Genomic DNA, 20,848 nt, shown 5'->3' with positions numbered 1-20,848 from the left:
CCAGTGAGTCAGGACCTACAGTGATGTTTGGCCCAGGAAGCAGGAAGTCAGGACCTATCGTGACATTTGGCCCAGGAAGTCAGGACCTATCGTGACATTTGGCCCAGGGAGTCAGGACCTATAGTGATGTTTGGCCCAGGGAGTCAGGGCCTATAGTGATGTTTGGCCCAGGGAGTCAGGGCCTATAGTGATGTTTGGCCCAGGGAGTCAGGGCCTATAGTGATGTTTGGCCCAGGGAGTCAGGGCCTATAGTGATGTTTGGCCCAGGGAGTCAGCACCTATCTTGATGTTTGGCCCAGGGAGCAGGGAGTCAGGACCTACAGAGATGTTTGGCCCAGGGAGCAAGGAGTCAGGACCTATAATGAAATTTGGCCCAGGAAGCAGGGAGTCAGTACCCACAGTGACATTTGGCCAAGGGAGTCAGGACCTACAGAGACGTTTGGCCCAGGGAGCAGGGAGTCAGGACCTATCGTGACGTTTGACCCAGGGAGCAGGGAGTCAGGACCTACAGTGATGTTTGGCCCAGGGAGCAGGAAATCAGGACCTATAGTGATGTTTGGCCCAGGAAGCAGGAAGTCAGGACCTATAGTGACGTTTGGCCCAGGGAGTCAGGACCTACAGTGATGTTTGGCCCAGGAAGCAGGAAGTCAGGACCTATAGTGACATTTGGCCCAGGAAATAGGGAGTCAGGACCTATAGTGATGTTTGGCCCAGGAAGCAGGAAGTCAGGACCTATAGTGACGTTTGGCCCAGGGAGTCAGGACCTACAGTGATGTTTGGCCCAGGAAGCAGGAAGTCAGGACCTATAGTGACGTTTGGCCCAGGAAGCAGGAAGTCAGGACCTATAGTGATGTTTGGCCCAGGAAGCAGGAAGTCAGGACCTATAGTGACATTTGGCCCAGGGAGTCAGGACCTACAGTGATGTTTGGCCCAGGAAGCAGGAAGTCAGGACCTATAGTGACGTTTGGCCCAGGAAGCAGGGAGTCAGGACCTACAGTGATATTTGGCCCAGGAAGCAGGAAGTTAGGATCTATAGTGACGTTTGGCCCAGGAAGCAGGAAGTCAGGACCTATAGTGATGTTTGGCCCAGGGAGTCAGGGCCTATAGTGATGTTTGGCCCAGGGAGTCACGACCTATTGTGATGTTTGGCCCAGGGAGTCAGGACCTATCTTGATGTTTGGCACAGGGAGCAGGGAGTCAGGACCTACAGAGATGTTTGGCCCAGGGAGCAGGGAGTCAGGACCTATAATGAAATTTGGCCCAGGAAGCAGGGAGTCAGTACCCACAGTGACATTTGGCCAAGGGAGTCAGGACCTACAGAGACGTTTGGCCCAGGGAGCAGGGAGTCAGGACCTATCGTGACGTTTGGCCCAGGGAGCAGGGAGTCAGGACCTATAATGAAATTTGGCCCAGGAAGCAGGGAGTCAGTACCTATAGTGATGTTTGGCCCAGGAAGCAAAAGGTCAGGACCTATAGTGATGTTTGGCCCAGGAAGCAGGAAGTCAGGACCTATAGTGATGTTTGGCCCAGGAAGCAGGAAGTCAGGACCTATAGTGACATTTGGCCCAGTGAGTCAGGACCTACAGTGATGTTTGGCCCAGGAAGCAGGAAGTCAGGACCTATCGTGACATTTGGCCCAGGAAGTCAGGACCTATCGTGACATTTGGCCCAGGGAGTCAGGACCTATAGTGATGTTTGGCCCAGGGAGTCAGGGCCTATAGTGATGTTTGGCCCAGGGAGTCAGGGCCTATAGTGATGTTTGGCCCAGGGAGTCAGGGCCTATAGTGATGTTTGGCCCAGGGAGTCAGGGCCTATAGTGATGTTTGGCCCAGGGAGTCAGGACCTATCTTGATGTTTGGCCCAGGGAGCAGGGAGTCAGGACCTACAGAGATGTTTGGCCCAGGGAGCAGGGAGTCAGGACCTATAATGAAATTTGGCCCAGGAAGCAGGGAGTCAGTACCCACAGTGACATTTGGCCAAGGGAGTCAGGACCTACAGAGACGTTTGGCCCAGGGAGCAGGGAGTCAGGACCTATCGTGACGTTTGGCCCAGGGAGCAGGGAGTCAGGACCTACAGTGATGTTTGGCCCAGGGAGCAGGAAATCAGGACCTATAGTGATGTTTGGCCCAGGAAGCAGGAAGTCAGGACCTATAGTGACGTTTGGCCCAGGGAGTCAGGACCTACAGTGATGTTTGGCCCAGGAAGCAGGAAGTCAGGACCTATAGTGACATTTGGCCCAGGAAATAGGGAGTCAGGACCTATAGTGATGTTTGGCCCAGGAAGCAGGAAGTCAGGACCTATAGTGACGTTTGGCCCAGGGAGTCAGGACCTACAGTGATGTTTGGCCCAGGAAGCAGGAAGTCAGGACCTATAGTGACGTTTGGCCCAGGAAGCAGGAAGTCAGGACCTATAGTGATGTTTGGCCCAGGAAGCAGGAAGTCAGGACCTATAGTGACATGTGGCCCAGGGAGTCAGGACCTACAGTGATGTTTGGCCCAGGAAGCAGGAAGTCAGGACCTATAGTGACGTTTGGCCCAGGAAGCAGGGAGTCAGGACCTACAGTGATATTTGGCCCAGGAAGCAGGAAGTTAGGATCTATAGTGACGTTTGGCCCAGGAAGCAGGAAGTCAGGACCTATAGTGATGTTTGGCCCAGGAAGCAGGAAGTCAGGACCTATAGTGACATTTGGCCCAGGGAGTCAGGACCTACAGTGATGTTTGGCCCAGGAAGCAGGAAGTCAGGACCTATAGTGATGTTTGGCCCAGGAAGCAGGAAGTCAGGACCTATAGTGTCGTTTGGCCCAGGGAGTCAGGACCTACAGTGATGTTTGGCCCAGGAAGCAGGAAGTCAGGACCTATAGTGATGTTTGGCCCAGGAAGCAGGAAGTCAGGACCTATAGTGACGTTTGGCCCAGGAAGCAGGGAGTCAGGACCTATAGTGATGTTTGGCCCAAGAAGCAGGAAGTCAGGACCTATAGTGACGTTTGGCCCAGGAAATAGGGAGTCAGGACCTATAGTGATGTTTGGCCCAGGAAGCAGGAACTCAGGACCTATAGTGACGTTTGGCCCAGGGAGTCAGGACCTACAGTGACGTTTGGCTCAGCAGGGAGTCAGGACCTACAGTGACGTTTGGCTCAGCAGGGAGTCAGGACCACAGGAGGTTGGTAGCACCTTAATTGGGGAGAACGGGCTTGTGTTAATGACTGGAGCAGAATCAGTGGAATGGTATCAAATACATCAAACACATGGTTTCCAGGTGTTTGATGCCATTCCATTTGCTCCGTTCCGGCCATTATTATGAGCTGTTCTCCCCTCAGCAGCCTCCTGTGGTCAGGACCTACAGTGACATTTGACCAAGGGAGCAGGAAGTCAGGACCTACAGTGATGTTTGTGCTGACAAAAAATTATGAGCGACAACACAGAGTGCCAGCTAAACATCAGGGCTTGACATTAACGCTTGTCCTGTTGTCCAGGAAAAGTTTACAAAAAAATAATAATTGTTGGACAAGAAGAATATACTGTAGATTTAAGTTGTCTGAATGGAGAAGTAAAAAACGTATAATCACACAAAAATCACAATATCAAACAATTACTCCAATCAGAATTGGATCAGAGGCCAACATTGGAATAATATTAAAAAATCTCTTGTCCAAACCGATGCTGACATGAAGGAGCCGCCAGAAAATGTAGCCAAACTTTAATGAGACTTTTAATTACATAAATATAGGCTAATGAAGGACAATTAACATAAAAGCTTGATTCTGTCAACATACTCGAGGCACGGTTCGCTCCGATTAAATGGCCACAAGACCGGAGAGTAGAGGACAGTGCCTGTTCCGCACCGCATCACCCACCTTGAATCTGAGCGGAGGCGGTCAGCATTTTAAAAACTATTTACCCATAAACTTTATTGTTTAAAACCATCTTACCTTGTTTTAAAGTAGCTGGAATTATTTTATAAACATAATATACCATTTTCTCATGTTCTATTGGTTTTCAAATCAACTTTATTTTATTGTACAGCAGCCAAAGACAATGGGACATCTTAGACACTTATTCCGTAACATGTCTTCACATTGCTAAATAGGCCTAAACCTATGATGACAATAACAACCTCACAGAGATCAGTGCTGCTATGTGGAAGAAGATAGCATCTGACTGTATGCATTTGAAAATAGCCAACAAGAGGAAGTGGTAGAAATAAATACCCAATTGTCACACCTTAACAGAAAATGACTCAAGTAAAAGTGAAAGTCACCCGGTAAAATACTACTTGAGTAAAAGTCTAAAAGTATTTGCTTTTAAATATACTTAAGTATCAAAAGTAAATGTAATTACTCAAATATACTTAAGGGGCGGCAGGTAGCTTAGTGGTTAAGAGCGTTGTGCCAGTAACCGAAAGGTCGCTGGTTCTAATCCCCAAGCCGACTAAGTTAAAAATCTGTCGATGTGCCCTTGAGCAAGGCACTTAACCCTAATTGCTCCTGTAAGTCGCTCTGGATAAGAGCGTCTGCTAAATGACTAAAATGTAAATGTATATTTCTTAAGCAAACCAGACAGCCTCATGTTCTTGTTTTTTATTTATTTACGGATAGCCAGGGGCACGCTTCAACACTCAGACATCATTTACTGTGATGCGTGTGATAGAAGGATCTACTGTGATGCGTGTGATAGCAGGAGAGTAATACGCATCCAAAGAGTTTATTCCGTCGATAAACAGTTGCGCAAGCATGCGACAACAAAACAGGCACAGGGGAAATATCTACCCTGGCAACAACAAGGTAAGGGTAGCTCAACCGAGCTACACACAGCTCACTACAAACAATCACCCACACAGACAAGGAAGCAGAGGGAACACTTATACAATGACTAATTGGGGATAAGGACCAGGTGTGTGTGATTAATTAGACAAGACAAGTGGAGTGATGATAAATGGATCGGCAGCAGCTAGTAAGTTGTGACGACGAACGCCAAAACCTGCCCGAACAAGGAGGGGAGGCAGCCTCGGTGGAAGTCGTGACATTTACAAACGAAGCATGTGCTTAGTGAGTCCGCCAGATCAGAGGCAGTAGGGATGACCAGGGATGTTCTCTTGATAAGAGTGTGAATTAGACAATTTTCCTGTCCTGCTAAGCATTCAAAGCGTAACGAGTACTTTTGGGTGTCAGGGAAAATGTATGGAGTAAAAACTACATCATTTACTTTAGGAATGTAGTAAAGTAAAAGTAGTCAAAAATATGAATAGTAAAGCGGAGTACAGATACCCCCAAAAAACTACTTAAGTATTTTTACTTAAGTACTTTACACCACTAACAAGAGGCCACTTTGCTTACATTGAACACATCAGATCCGTTTCTCCATTACTCATGGCCTTAGTCCAAGAAGTTCATTCATATTCATCTTAGTGTAAACAATGTTAAAACAAGAACAACATAATGGCTCATTAAATAAACTAATGGTGCTCTGCAGTCTGTGGCGGCATGGATGAAGAAAATGATTTTGGGGGGAGAATTAATTAGCTAATTGCCCCTCGGTGGGGATAAATCCTGGGGATTATTTCCGAAGACACAAGTCGCCATTATCAGGATTACAGGGAATCTGTCGGAATTACTGTCACATCCATGCCTGGTGGAGGAGGAAGAGGAGGAGGAGGAAGAGCAGGAGGAGGAGGAGGAGGAGGACACAGCCGAAGATGTACATCATCTGTCGGAGCCCCTATGCCATGATTACAGATCTGGGCCAGCAAATTGAAACAGACAAATTGACCCAGGCGCTTAACACAAATCACAAAGGGCCTTGTTCAAAAGTCACAGTTTGTTTATTGACTAATGGGGGATAGTTGGATTGGGTAGGACCTGCGATAATGCTGTACGGACTGGGAGCCAACACAGAAAAAACATCTTCTCTATTAGACTTGACTAGACTCACTCAACCCCTAGCCTAAACGTTATTTTGTCTCCACTATAGTCCTACTGCTCCAAATACATGGCCCGGAGAGGCATTGGCAATCACATCGGAGGCAGCAGGGTTACTCTATTGGTCCAAACAGGAGGTCAATATATAATCAAAATAATCTTTCGAAACCCTTACTGAAAACAACAGCATTTCACAGCAATACAATTATAATCATATAATAATAATATGCCATTTAGCAGACGCTTTTATCCAAAGCGACTTACAGTCATGCGTGCATACATTTTTGTGTATGGGTGGTCCCGGGGATCGAACCCACTACCTTGGCGTTACAAGCGCCGTGCTCTACCAGCTGAGCTACAGAGGACCACAATTGACCCTACGCTAAGCCCCGCACCCCTTGGTTACTGTTGCAACTTTGGACATTTTCCCGAAAAGCCTAATTCCCCATTCAACCACTGGCGAAATCCCCTCCCAATGATCTCAAACTGTGTTTCTAATACCACAATGAAATTAAACACAGATGACCACTTGCTAATCACGAAACTCTTGGGTATGTTGTGGTGGACCTGTAATTACAATTGCTTCACGGGAACCTGGTAAAATTATGTTTGTAGTGTGTCTAGCTACTGAATGGCTCTGAATTCACTGTCAGCATGCAGTCAAAGCTATCATCACTTTCGTAGCTAACTAGTGCTCTCGAATCGTATGATGACGTCGACAGCAGATGGGAGTTGTATTCATAACATTGCTAACTTAGCTAGCTAAAATATAATTCGAAAAAACATGTTATATTAAGTGGCTAGCTAGCTAGCGTTAGCAACGTTTGGTGGTCAATGAGACAGAGCTAGCTAACAATGCAACAAAAGTATCATTTCGGATTCGAGAAATACTTTAACAGGCTCTGCATTTCAGGAATCACAGTAGCAAGTACTCCTGGTGCACTGTTCAATTATTTAGCCATTTAAACAATGTATTTTTTTGTTGTTGAAGAAAACATTCAGTTTTTGCCATAGCTCTCACTGGCTTTCCTGCAATTTAAACATGAGCTTGTCCGAGGTGTCAGACTCAACGACAGTTGCTATCCATTGGAGCGCTGCGTTTGGTTGCCCAACATTATGGGGCCATACAGTAGGCATATTCTTTAGATGTGGTGTGCCACAGACACAACCAAGATGGCTTTAGAAACCCAGCTCATCAAGCCTGTCTGTAGCAGACTCCTCTGATTATCTTGTCTAGTCCAGCGCGGGCCGGGGCAGCCCGGATTAAGCGGGGGGGGATGTGCTTTGAAAAGATGCCAAAGGGGGAGCAAAGCCACTTTCTCTTGTGCTCCATCTCCACAGGGTATAACAGGCACTCCCCCATGGATGTGAAACAAGTGCAGTTATAAATATAGCTCGTACTTAGTTTCACACGTGTAAGTTCAACCAACTATTGATATCAGATTGATGAACACGGCATCCAATGGATGACACATTTCGTGGCTTTGATAACTTCATCAACTATAAAATTAGACCCAGGCTATGTGACACTACAGACGTTAGAGTCTTGGTGGAGTACTAATAGTTCAGAAATCCAAACAAGTAGGCTCCATGGAAGTCTGTGTAGTAGCTGTGCATTCTTTTGTCATCCAAGCTAAGTTTCAGTTAATATCACGGCATTTGTATGCAAAGCGCTCTCCTCATTTCTGAACATTTAGGTCTAATTGTTACTCCTGGGCCAAATAGCTTTGTTTAAAGTAAACTGTAACAAAACAGCACTGTTTCCAGCTGAAAATGTGATTGTTTCCCCCTGATCTCTGTCAGAGCACATAATGTCACACTTCTTCCAGTTGGAGTGATAAGCAGCAAAACTGGTGCCGAGACCCAGGAGGCTGCTGGAGCTGGACGGACATTCCAGCCAGGATTAAGGGATCTGACTTCATCACTGTGTTTAGCTGTTTTACAGTACGAATGAATGGGCCTGCAGTCTGCAGTCTTTGTGTCTGACGAACAACATTAGGACAACACAGGGTTTAGAATGCGCAATTTGTCCCCCCCTCCCCCTCCCTCCCCCTTTGCTGATTACTAATTTATGGAGGGAAAGTGTACTTACTATGCCTGTGATATGTGGTTGTCCCACCTAGCTATCTTAAGATGAATGTACTAACTGTAAGTCACTCTGGATAAGAGCGTCTGCAAAATGACTAACATGTAATTGTCTTTGTGTATGTATTCTGAGTCGCCACATTTCCAGGAGATGCAGTCTGTGGGGATACAGTGGGGAAAAAAAGTATTTAGTCAGCCACCAATTGTGCAAGTTCTCCCACTTAAAAAGATGAGAGAGGCCTGTAATTTTCATCATAGGTACACGTCAACTATGACAGACAAAATGAGAAAAAAAAATCCAGAAAATCACATTGTAGGATTTTTAATGAATTTATTTGCAAATTATGGTGGAAAATAAGTATTTGGTCAATAACAAAAGTTTCTCAATACTTTGTTATATACCCTTTGTTGGCAATGACACAGGTCAAACGTTTTCTGTAAGTCTTCACACACTGTTGCTGGTATTTTGGCCCATTCCTCCATGCAGATCTCTTCTAGAGCAGTGATGTTTTGGGGCTGTCGCTGGGCAACACAGACTTTCAACTCACTCCAAAGATTTTCTATGGGGTTGAGATCTGGAGACTGGCTAGGCCACTCCAGGACCTTGAAATGCTTCTTACGAAGCCACTCCTTCGTTGCCCAGGCGGTGTGTTTGGGATCATTGTCATGCTGAAAGACCCACCACGTTTCATCTTCAATGCCCTTGCTGATGGAAGGAGGTTTTCACTCATAATCTCACGATACATGGCCCCATTCATTCTTTCCTTTACACGGATCAGTCGTCCTGGTCCCTTTGCAGAAAAACAGCCCCAAAGCATGATGTTTCCACCCCCATGCTTCACAGTAGGTATGGTGTTCTTTGGATGCAACTCAGCATTCTTTGTCCTCCAAACACGACGAGTTGAGTTTTTACCAAAAAGTTCTATTTTGGTTTCATCTGACCATATGACATTCTCCCAATCATCTTCTGGATCATCCAAATGCACTCTAGCAAACTTCAGACGGGCCTGGACATGTACTGGCTTAAGCAGGGGGACACGTCTTGCATTGCAGGATTTGAGTCCCTGGCGGCGTAGTGTGTTACTGATGGTAGGCTTTGTTACTTTGGTCCCAGCTCTCTGCAGGTCATTCACTAGGTCCCCCTGTGTGGTTCTGGGATTTTTGCTCACCATTCTTGTGATCATTTTGACCCCACGGGTGAGATCTTGCGTGGAGCCCCAGATCGAGGGAGATTATCAGTGGTCTTGTATGTCTTCCATTTCCTAATAATTGCTCCCACAGTTGATTTCTTCAAACCAAGCTGCTTACCTATTGCAGATTCAGTCTTCCCAGCCTGGTGCAGGTCTACAATTTTGTTTCTGGTGTCCTTTGACAGCTCTTTGGTCTTGGCCATAGTGGAGTTTGGAGTGTGACTGTTTGAGGTTGTGGACAGGTGTCTTTTATACTGATAACAAGTTCAAACAGGTGCCATTAATACAGGTAACGAGTGGAGGACAGAGGAGCCTCTTAAAGAAGAAGTTACAGGTCTTTGAGAGCCAGAAATCTTGCTTGTTTGTAGGTGACCAAATACTTATTTTCCACCATAATTTGCAAATAAATTCATAAAAAATCCTACAATGTGATTTTCAGGATTTTCTTTTCTCAATTTGTCTGTCATAGTCGACGTGTACCTATGATGACAATTACAGGCCTCTCTCATCTTTTTAAGTGGGAGAACTTGCACAATTGGTGGCTGACTAAATACTTTTTTTCCCCACTGTATATATTTGTTCAGGTGTGTTTCTCTGTGTCTCTGTGTGCCCGTGTGTATGTGTCTCTGTGTGTCTGTGTGTCTGTGTCTCTGTGTGTATGTGTCTCTGTGTGTCTGTGTCTCTGTGTGTCTGTGTCTCTGTGTGTATGTGTATGTGTCTCTGTGTGTATGTGTCTCTGTGTGTCTGTGTCTCTGTGTGTCTGTGTGTCTGTGTGTATGTGTCTCTGTGTCTCTGTGTGTATGTGTCTCTGTGTGTCTGTGTCTCTGTGTGTCTGTGTGTATGTGTATGTGTCTCTGTGTGTATGTGTCTCTGTGTCTCTGTGTGTCTGTGTCTCTGTGTGTCTGTGTCTCTGTGTGTATGTGTCTCTGTGTGTATGTGTCTCTGTGTGTCTGTGTCTCTGTGTGTCTGTGTCTCTGTGTCTCTGTGTGTATGTGTCTCTGTGTGTATGTGTGTCTGTGTGTATTATTGTGCTTGGTATCGGAGGCCTTTAAAAACAGTGCCCACTTGTTTTAAGGCTGTCGTTGAAGAGGGTCCCAGACATTACACACAGGACGGGGTTGCCAGAGACTGACAGCTGATAATGGGGGGTTGGGATACCCCTTTGAGACTTTCATACTTGTTGGTGGGCTAATTACTAGCATAGGGATTGACTGTGATTGCTACTCCAGTGCTGTTGAACTCCATGTCTGGCTGGATGTCCATAGGGTACATAGAGTTAAGTGCCCTACTTTTAAGTCCCATCAAACTTCCTCTTGTGAATTGAGCCTGGAACTGCCAGCCCATAGAGCACTTCCCCATAGAACCCTTCCCTGTACATCTCCAACTGTTGTGTCACATTTAGTCCCAGTGTGTGCTAAGGGGGCTGCAGGTTGAGTCTGACCCAGTGTGTGCTAAGGGGGCTGCAGGTTGAGTCTGACCCAGTGTGTGCTAAGGGGGCTGCAGGTTGAGTCTGACCCAGTGTGTGCTAAGGGGGCTGCAGGTTGAGTCTGACCCAGTGTGTGCTAAGGGGGCTGCAGGTTGAGTCTGATGTGTGTTTAAAATGCCATGCTCTTTTGGGATTAATTCTCTATTCTAACTACAGATGAGAACAGAATGTTCTCACTCTGACCTGAGGGACAACAGGAGCATACTTGAGGAAACAAGGCATTGTACAAGGCGTTTACCCTTTACAGTGAACAATCTTGACTTCTCAGCTACAACTGATGAATGTAAATAATTCATTCACCCATCTTGGCTACTGTAATCCACCTCAGTGAGCACTGCTAGAAAATAAAAAACATATCATATTCCAATTTGAGGTCAAAGTGTTTAACAGGTTATGGAACCTGCCTGAAAAGTAAGGTCAATAAACCAGTTCCAGAAGTCATCCTTGCATCTTTTTCATTTGTGAAATTTGCCATTGAGCGCTGGCCCACAGAGCACACTCCAAGAGTTCTGATAATGATCTGAGGAAACAACAAACAAGCCAGCCTGTACCATTGTCTTCTATTTGTTATGGCAACTCTTTCGCGTGCTAGGAGTGGGATGGTGGTTAGTTCTGTTGACTGGGAGGCCAGGTCTTTTGTCGTTCAAGCATCCTTTTTGTAGATCACAACCTGATATTTATGTGTAGTTTTAGAGTTTTAAAACTCTTTTTTTTTTTAAGGAGAGAGCAAACAAACCCCAGGAAACTGACCACGAGATGGGTGCTCTATCATAGCATATGTGGTAAAGAATAGGGCTGTCCCTCGTCTGTTCTTTTGACCAATCGATTGGTTGAAAATGTTAAACGTGTATTTGTCCATATATTGACACATCCTATGCGCTTTAATCAAATCAACTATATTCACTGAGCTTGTCTGATGCTTTAGGCAATTGATTTGATTGTGTCGGGCCGGGCTCAGACTTGCTGCGCTTTGTTAAAAAAAAAATGACTGCGAGTGACTGTGACTAGCACCCGTTGTCGCTCTCTCCTCCCTACTGCAGCGACCACCACAGATCATCAAAGTGTATTATCACGCTGTCCGTGTTGCTGAAGCTGCAACATAATTACAGCCATTTCTGACTGAAAAGTTCTGTTACTGAAATCCCTCATTTGTTTAGGAAACCCTTGCTCTCTTTACGTGACACACTTATTCGCATGGGACTAGTATTACTAGAGAATGTTGGTTATGTAATTATTACTCCAGAATGTCGGTTACTCCAGAGGACGATTCGGATGGGATTATTTTTTTCCAAACTGCCCCCTGTAATTCTTATTTTTTTCCCAATAAATTGACAGTTATGACTGAAGCCTGGAGGTTTTTATTCTATGCGTGAAGATATAGTATTTGAACATGTCCAGGTGATAGGGTCACACTGATAACTCAAGCTTGGTTCCCAAGTTTCTAAACCATACCAAACCATCTTTCCTATAGTGTCGCCATAATATTTGAATTGAGGAAGTGTGATCATAATCATTAGGATATTTTAGCGATCCGCAGTAGACGTCCTAAATGCCCGCCCAGCCTTCAGATGTGAGCTAAACAGTGCACTTGCACTTGAGATGCATTTTAAGGCTATGGATGAGAAAGTTAACTTATCATTTCCAAACATTTAGGTCAGTTGTATGCTGCCTTGCGATCTATTAACAGCAAGGGTTGCATTAAATAGGCTCAATACTTTTTACTGATGCATTTGGCAATATTCAATTCATACGCACAAAACATATAAACAAAAGCATTCACTGTTAAAGTTGATAGGCTACATTTTGGCCATTCATATATAGCTTATGCGCAGCACTTAGTTCAATTTATCTAATCAGTTATAGTTTTCTTGCGCAAACCACAAGCAACACATTTCAAACTCAGCCATTTCTCTCAAAACACAGTGATGTCGATTCGCAAGGGACTAGCATTATCAGAGGACCTTGGCTGGAATTGTTACTCTCCTGCCATGTAAAAAATGACAGACATGGCAGACTCGGACGGGACTAAAATGAAAGACGTGGTGTTTTGTGCTTGTGCACATAATTACATTACCCGACCTCCCCCAGTAAAACTAGTCCCGTCCGAATAGGGCACAATAAGGCCTGACCTATAGCATCATAATCACATCAATAAATTGGTTATAACAAACTCTAAACACCGTAACACATGTGACAGCAAAATGGATGCAGAGGACTTGACAAAGTCGAAACGGGGGAATATTTACTGGTTGCTCAGGAGGTAAAGGGAAAGTCAGATGTGTGGAATAAATGACTAGTTGTGGAAAATACTGGAGATCAAGAAAAATAAGGTAAGGAGCAAGCGCTGCGTGCATATTATGTGTGCCAAACAGGTGCTGTATAGATTACAATATAATTGTTCTGACCGTTTGGAACAATGTAAAAAACACTAAATAAAGTATAAGCGTACCAGAGACTCTGTTGTAACGTTTTTCTGTTGAGCCTTTATTACAGCAAAGACTAAAAACAGTCACATTCATTCGTGAATGCAATTTCCAAAATGGAACGGTTTATTTATTGTTTAAGCTAATCATTCAAGGCTCGCTTTATTTTATTTTAAAACTAAATTGCTTTTCAAATCATGAATGACTCGTATGCTGTGTGATGACATGAACAAATGAATGATTGATTGATACAATAGCCTATATAAGTATTGAAATATAGGCCAAAGTAAGTTACAGTATTAAGACTAAACAGCATGTGCTCTTAGGCCTACAGCTCAATGGTGGTTATACAAGGCTGCTATACTAAGCCTACTAATGATAATGACATTATTTAGAAGAAGAAGAAGAAGAAGAAGAAGAAGAAGAAGAAGAAGAAGAAGAAGAAGAAGAAGAAGAAGAAGAAGAAGAAGAAGAAGAAGAAGAAGAAGAAGAAGAAGAAGAAGAAGAAGAAGAAGAAGAAGAAGAAGAAGAAGAAGAAGAAGAAGAAGAAGAAGAAGAAGAAGAAGAAGAAGAAGAAGAAGAAGAAGAAGAAGAAGAAGAAGAAGAAGAAGAAGAAGAAGAAGAAGAAGAAGAAGAAGAAGAAGAAGAAGAAGAAGAAGAAGAAGAAGAAGAAGAAGAAGAAGAAGAAGAAGAAGAAGAAGAAGAAGAAGAAGAAGAAGAAGAAGAAGAAGAAGAAGAAGAAGAAGAAGAAACATTATTATTATAAATATTACTTTTCCGAGGCTGTTCGAATGAAAAAAAACTGTAAAGCCTTTATTACAGAAAACTCAAAGATTAAAAACAACCGAATGTGTTAAATTGTTTACTTTACATGTTGTTGCGTGAGGCTTGGTGCTCACGGAATCAGTAGGCTATTAAACAAACACTCAAACAGGTAACAGAAGCAGCATCTGTCTTATTTCTGTAGATATATTGATGATTTATAAAGCCAGGCACATTTAAGTTAGGCTATTGATTATAGACTTAAGTTTCTCTCCTCACTTTTCTTAGACAATAAGGCAAGGGCTGTTTTCTCATCTCTTCATTCTGCTGCTGCCTCCGCCGCATTGTTCTCAACACCAATATGCTGGTTAACTTTGCCATTATGCACATAGTAAAATGGTCTAGGAAAAGGCGCCAATTCAACAGCGCACTGATGTGTTTCAGAACCGTGGACAGCAACCGCTATCCAACGAGGGAGAAAGCCCATTTGTTATAAAATAATATTATTTTTATTAGTGTTGCACCATTGTTCTTACATAATATAACCATATACAATTTCAGCAGTACAGTACAGTACACCAAGTTACACCTGACAGTAAAGGGTAGGAAGATGTGGGAAACAACCTAATATCACCCAAAGGGGAGATGAACAAAGACAGTATGGCGCTAGTTCTGTTCCCATCTTCTGCAGCTCAGTTGGTAGAGCATGGCGCTTGCAATGCCATTGTTGTGGATTCGATTCCCACGGGGGACCAGTATGAAAATGTATGCACTCACTACTGTAAGTCATTCTGGTTAAGAGTGTCCGCTAAATGACTAAAATGTAAATCTTAAAAACCCAGTTTCTACTGTAGTTGTTTTTAACATTAGCCTTGTTTTTAACATAGCTAGGCCTAGTCTTTCCTGTAGCTTGTAATCACAATTTCTACTGTAGCTAGTCTCTCTACTCAGTAACTGTAGCTTGATTCTGCTGCAGCTCGTCTCTACTCTAGCTTGTTTCTGGCTGGTGGCCTTGTTTGATCATTTGCTTGAAGGCAACAATAAATGGAATGGGGTGTTGCTTCAGTCCCCTGCTCAGGATGCAAGGTTATGGGGTCTTGTTGCCTAATGTGACCAGAGAATATTTTAGTCATTTAGCAGACGCTCTTATCCAGAGCGACTTACAGTTAGTGAACGCATACATTATTTTATTTATTTTTTCATACCCCCTGTGGGAATCGAACCCACAACCCTGGCGTTGCAAACTGAGCTACATCCCTGCCAGCCATTCCCTCACCTACCCTGGACAACGCTGGGCCAATTGTGCGGCCGGCTACGACAGAGCCTGGATTCGAACCAGGATCTCCAGTGGCACAGCTAGCACTGTGATGCAGTGCCTTAGACCACTGCGCCACTCAGGAGGTTAGCAGTACACATTCTAATGATGCTCTTTTGAGGGCCCCCTCTTGTAAAAGCTGCAAAGGGTAATGCAATAATTGTAGTCGAAGACAGGAACTGCTTAAAATTCAAGAGGGCGGGATTTTGGGGCTTTTGTTGTGCGATACAGAAGAACATTTACATGTGAAGCAGCGGGGGACTATGAGTGAAATTGGCATTTTGTGCATAGAAAAACCAGCTGGTCCCAGCACTTCAGAGTATAACAACCAGTTCAATTTCTATGCCCGTTGCTTGGTTGTTGGCGGATTGGTGCAAGGAACTTGGTTGGGTAACCCTACAATGTGTTGAAAACATAGGTCTACATCAGGAATATAACAGGCACAGCAAGTTATCTATGACAAAACATAGCCAACCTCCCAAATACCAATTGTGTTTTTGCCAAAGACTAACAACAACCTATTTGTTGTACCACTGACAGATAAGAACATATGTTAAAACAACACACCATAACAATGTACATATCACCCTAATCCCCTATAATTGAGGGGTTCAACAAATGCATTAGGGCTTTCCATCCAATCAGGCATCAGTATGGATTCTGTGTGATTGTACAAAAGGGGAGCTTCTTTGAAGGTTAAGTGTGTATTATCCTCCACCACATCCAAAAAAGTAATCTTTGTTTTAGGGGATTTGTGACAGAAGTGGTGTCGCTCTCTAATGGTCTCCTGCTGAGCTGTCTGGATGAGTATTACTATGCTGGGGATGATGAGCAGTGAGCACCCTGGGCTGCGTCACAAATGGCACCCTATTCCCTTTATAGTACACTACTTTTGACTAGGACCCATAAGGCTCTGGTCAAAAGTAGTGCACCACATAGGGAATAGGGTGCCATTTGGGATGCAACCTGGATCCCCAATCCAGATCCAGCTGTGTGTGACTGGGCCCTGGGACCTTTGGCCTGAGTCTGGCAAGACTAGGGCCAAAGCAGGTAGCCTAATGCCCATAGACACGGCCCTTCTGTCAATCCTTTGAACATGCATCATGACTTAACATGCCATAGCCTAGTTGTTGTATTCATTGTGAGTGAGTGAGTGAGTGAGTGAGTGAGTGAGTGAGTGAGTGAGTGAGTGGGTGAGTGAGTGAGTGAGTGAGTGAGTGAGTGAGTGAGTGAGTGAGTGAGTGAGAGAGTGAGTGAGTGAGTGAGTGAGTGAGTGAGTGAGTGAGAGAGTGAGAGAGTAAGAGAGTGAGAGAGTGAGAGAGACAACTCCCTTACTACATTTTAACAAAGATACCCCAAAAAATAAATTCTGGACTTAAATCTGAGAAACTGTCATAATTCAATAGACAACAGGGTTTATTTCAAAGTGTGAAAGCAACCCATCAGACTGTCCTTCCTTTTTCTTCCCTCCAATCACATTTACAACCAGATTCACCAGATCAAGGGGGAGTGTAATTAACCTTGCTCCAGGCACCCAACTAGCTTTGGTCCACTCAGCACAAGCAATCTGTCCGTGTCACAACCTCGACAGGCCACCCACATTCCAACCCACTTCGATTAAACTTTAGGCCAGGGCTGTGTTCAGTAGGACACAGCATTGTGGAGTATTCAGATAGGAACAGGCTTATATTATGTGGAACAGAACAGATGTCAGCTACTCTATTGGTGACATTTCTATCTAAAAGGTGGTGAACGTTAAGGCCCAGGCAGTCAAGCAATGAAACCTGCCACTTCCTCAAAATAACATCAACATACTGTGCTACATACAGCTCAAGTAGCATTGAGGTGAGCTGTGTAACTGACAATCACCCTCTATTGAGGTCAAAGTTCTGCTTGGTGGAAATCCTATTCGGTAAAGTGAGCAGATTGCTTTAGTTCAATCTCCTCTTATGTGGCTTGGCTAGGCCCAGTTTACTCAACCTGGCCTCAGATCCATACGAAACATACTATACGTATTTCTGAGAACCTCCAAGACATATGACATGTACTAATGGTCTAGTTATTTTAGACAGAAACAAAAGTAGGGCGGTTGGTTCACCTAACCTGCTACGTAAATTATCCTAACATTTGTCGTTAGTTCTCCTAACCACCAACATAAATTCTCCCCATAATTCTTGTTTGTTGTTAAGACGCAACAATCAACCTGGTCTGAGAGAAAGAAGTATAATACTAGACGTCCTCCAAGATGTGTGATAAGTTACATCATCCAATTCCTATGCTATTGTATGACCAGGTAAGACGCATGATACTATACATCCTGTAATTCGTATGATATTGTACGACTGCTATTCCATTCATAATGTATCCTTGTGTACATAATAAAATGGAGGGTTCAGAATTTACATACCAAATCCTATGAATTGCACTGAGACCAGGTTGGTTTACTATGCACTGACTGCACTCTGCCTGATGCTAAGTCAATTGAGCTTTGACTCGGGAGATGACTGGAGTCTTTGCCCCCCCACCTCCCCCCTGCTCTGTGCAAAGGGGCTTTATTGGAGTGCAGAGTGATAAGCACAGATGGAAGACTGTTTCTCAGGGCAGGCGCCAGCAGTACGTGCCTCAGTTCAAACAAAACCGCCACACACACTGAATCCTTGAGTGCCAACAAGCAATCTTTTAAACAGGAGACAAACTTCCTTTTGGTCCAACTAACTGCTTTGGGATGTACCAAAAAGAAACAAGTATTCATGTTGTTGTTTCATTTAAACAAAACGAAATAGTGAACACTACTGTACAACAGGCCATTACATAGACCTAGGCCTATGCATAATGCTATGCAAATAACATGCAGTACAGCAGCTATACCTGAATGTATCAGAATGCATCTATCTACATAAGAAAATATCTAGGCTGTACAACTGTGATTTCAGAGCCGAGATCAGAATCACATCATAAGCAAACCTAGAATGAAACAACATCAACCACACAACAGGGTCAACTATAACCTCGTCAGATATTCCCTTCTTACATCACAGAAATACTCAAACGATCTAGTGGAGAGGATTCTCGCGTGAATAATCTTCATGAAATAAAATATATAGCCGTTTTGACATTGCATGAAAAGCACACAATGCATTAAATCATTGCAACATATGCATTATTATAGGCCGACAGCTAGCTGCTCTCAATCAGAGGCACACGTTGCCTCCTCTCTCCACATGAGGCCTACTCTACTACTGTATTCAATCCTCCCTCTCATCTCGCTATAGTGGCTGGAGCGATGGCTATGGCAGTATTGGACTAGACAGAAGATTAACATCAACATGAACTAATGTACAGTCAACTCCATTCAAAAAGCTGTTCAGTTTCAAGTGCGATGCTGTACATTCGAATACGTTCCCGCGTCATATGACCCACGGCAGCGAGCGCAAATAACAGTGACAGTAGGCTCTGTCGTGCACGCAATAGGATAGGCTATAACATTATCATTGGCCTATAATGTGATATGGATGCGTGTGAAGATATTCTGACTATTGCATGCATGAACATGTGATCACTGGTCGATATTTGAAGACTGCTTCCTATCGAATACCCACCTGAGGAACATGAGATCAGAAAGACGCCGAATGCCAGTTTCGTTGCTGGTCCCATTTTCAATCAAATGTCAAATCCTTTTTTCGAGTAAATCCTGGTGCCACGAATCCTATGGGATTAGCGTCCAAGCTATCAGAGTACCTTTTTATAGCAAATGCATCAGGTGACTGACTGATTGAAAGAGCTGCAATGCCAGTAACATAGAGCATTAAAATATCCACTTCAGAATCCTTATTGTTTATTGTATTCTTGTGGCATGTGACATGGTTTGAATCACATGTTTAAAAAAATATATATATATAAAAAAAACTAAACTACTGTAGAAAGTTAGTTACACCAAAAAAATACCAGATTAAACCGACGAATAGTTTTTCTAACTACTGGATAGTGTACTTGCAGCATGGTGTATGCATTCTGCACACAATAATGAAACATTGTCGCATTTTAGAAACAATGTATCGCGCTAGAGTATTTCCCAGCAAAAATAATCACAAACTGTTACTTTGTTGCAATTTTTCCGACTATCTAGCGATAATCTTTCAGCTGGACAGCTATAAGGCATCACCGTTAACATTAACCGGATTTGCATAGGTTTAAGATTGCCAACATTGCTTACTGGTTACCTCAATAGTTATATCGCCAATTCAATGAGTCGAGTTTGCGTAATTACACCTTACTGACCAAGTTACACTCTTGTACAATTGTTCCAGGTAGCTTGCCCCATGCAAACGTTACACTTTTTCCAAATCACGCGCGATCAAATCCAAAGGAAAGTTCACGCCGGAGAAAACATTAGCCAGGCATTCTACCGAAGGATGTGTGTATTCCAAACGTTCTAACTATGTTTGTCCACAACATGCAAATAACGCAATATTGCCCCTAGCTGTCTTCAAAACCCGAATCTTGAATCACAGAAACCACATTTCGTATCTTAGATATGTAAATCGAGAAAGGATTGTGCAGAAGATCTACGCTGCTGAAGGCAGCTACGAATCCCGTGAAGCGATCCGGATACGTTAGCTACTGGCTGGTTTGGTTGGTATCGATTCAATCAGTGTTCACTCGCGCGAACGGGAAGTGTGGCATACAAGAAAAAACGAACTAGCGAATCGTCTCTTTCGTCGAGCTTCCTTGGTTTAATGTTGACGTTTTTCTTGAACGACTCGGTCGTATAATTCTCATCCCCTCTCCCAGTGCACACTGTACTCAAGATGGCTGCTTGCACGGATTGTTTTTGATTTTTTTCCATACTCATCTGTCACTACGCGGTTAAAGCTGTGACTGACACGAATAACGGCCAATAGGGAACGACAAAATATCACTATGCGCCCCAGCTTTACAGCTCTACCAATCCTGTGAGGCATTCTCTTGCCTTGTATCCATGAATTAGAGGCAATAAACACGCCCAGGCGAGTGTACTGTTTTAGTCAATGTTTCCTATGAGACCCTAATTAAAGGTCACACATGCAAAACCTATAAAACCACGTTAAAGTCTAAACCGTCTAAGGGCATCCTAACTCTGACGTCACGCCATTGATCTTTGGGACGTTCCAACTCTGACGTCAAGCCACCGTGGTAGCGGGTTTTTCTAGGCAAAATGTCAATTTCTTTGGTGAAAAATGGGCTTTCCCAGCGTTAAAACTCACCCCTTGCCTAAAGCCTTCTTGTCTGTTTGAGAAAATAACATATACATGGCATGTAGATGTAATAATTTAGTGGAGATAGAAACCATTCCCCAACAGATGGTAATACAGCCTATAGCTCAGTTGGTAGAGCATGGCACTTGCAACGCCAGGGTTGTGGGTTCGATTCCCACGGGGGGCCAGTATGAAAAATGTATGCGCTCACTAATTCTAAGTCACTCTGGATAAGAGCGTCTGCTAAATGACTAAAAAAATATATTCATTAATATGGATCAACCAGTCTAATGAGCACATGGATGTAACATGGGAGCTAATTTATGTGCATTATGAAACCAAGATACTGGATGTAACCTGTACTGCTGAGGAGCTTTGGAATTCCCCTGGAATTAAAGTGTGGTTGTTCCAAATTTACATTTGAAGTGGAATTGAAACA

General features: G+C 43.8%; 1 protein-coding gene across 1 annotated transcript in view; it reads right to left on the bottom strand.

Moving 5' to 3' along the window:
- The window catches only part of LOC121555172 (activin receptor type-2A-like), a 48,892-nt gene extending 28,901 nt beyond the window's left edge, over positions 1 to 19,991 (bottom strand). The window contains exon 1 of the mRNA XM_041868998.2: positions 18,775 to 19,991. Coding sequence (XP_041724932.2) covers positions 18,775 to 18,829 — 55 coding nt within the window. The 5' untranslated portion in view covers positions 18,830 to 19,991. The remainder of the gene's footprint in view (positions 1 to 18,774) is intronic.
- Between the last annotated feature and the right edge of the window lie 857 nt (positions 19,992 to 20,848).

This window comes from Coregonus clupeaformis, chromosome 40 (assembly GCF_020615455.1).
Source record: "Coregonus clupeaformis isolate EN_2021a chromosome 40, ASM2061545v1, whole genome shotgun sequence".
Taxonomy (NCBI): Eukaryota; Metazoa; Chordata; class Actinopteri; order Salmoniformes; family Salmonidae; genus Coregonus; species Coregonus clupeaformis.
Note: the sequence above shows the minus strand (reverse complement) of the source record. Positions and strands in the feature narration are given on the sequence as shown.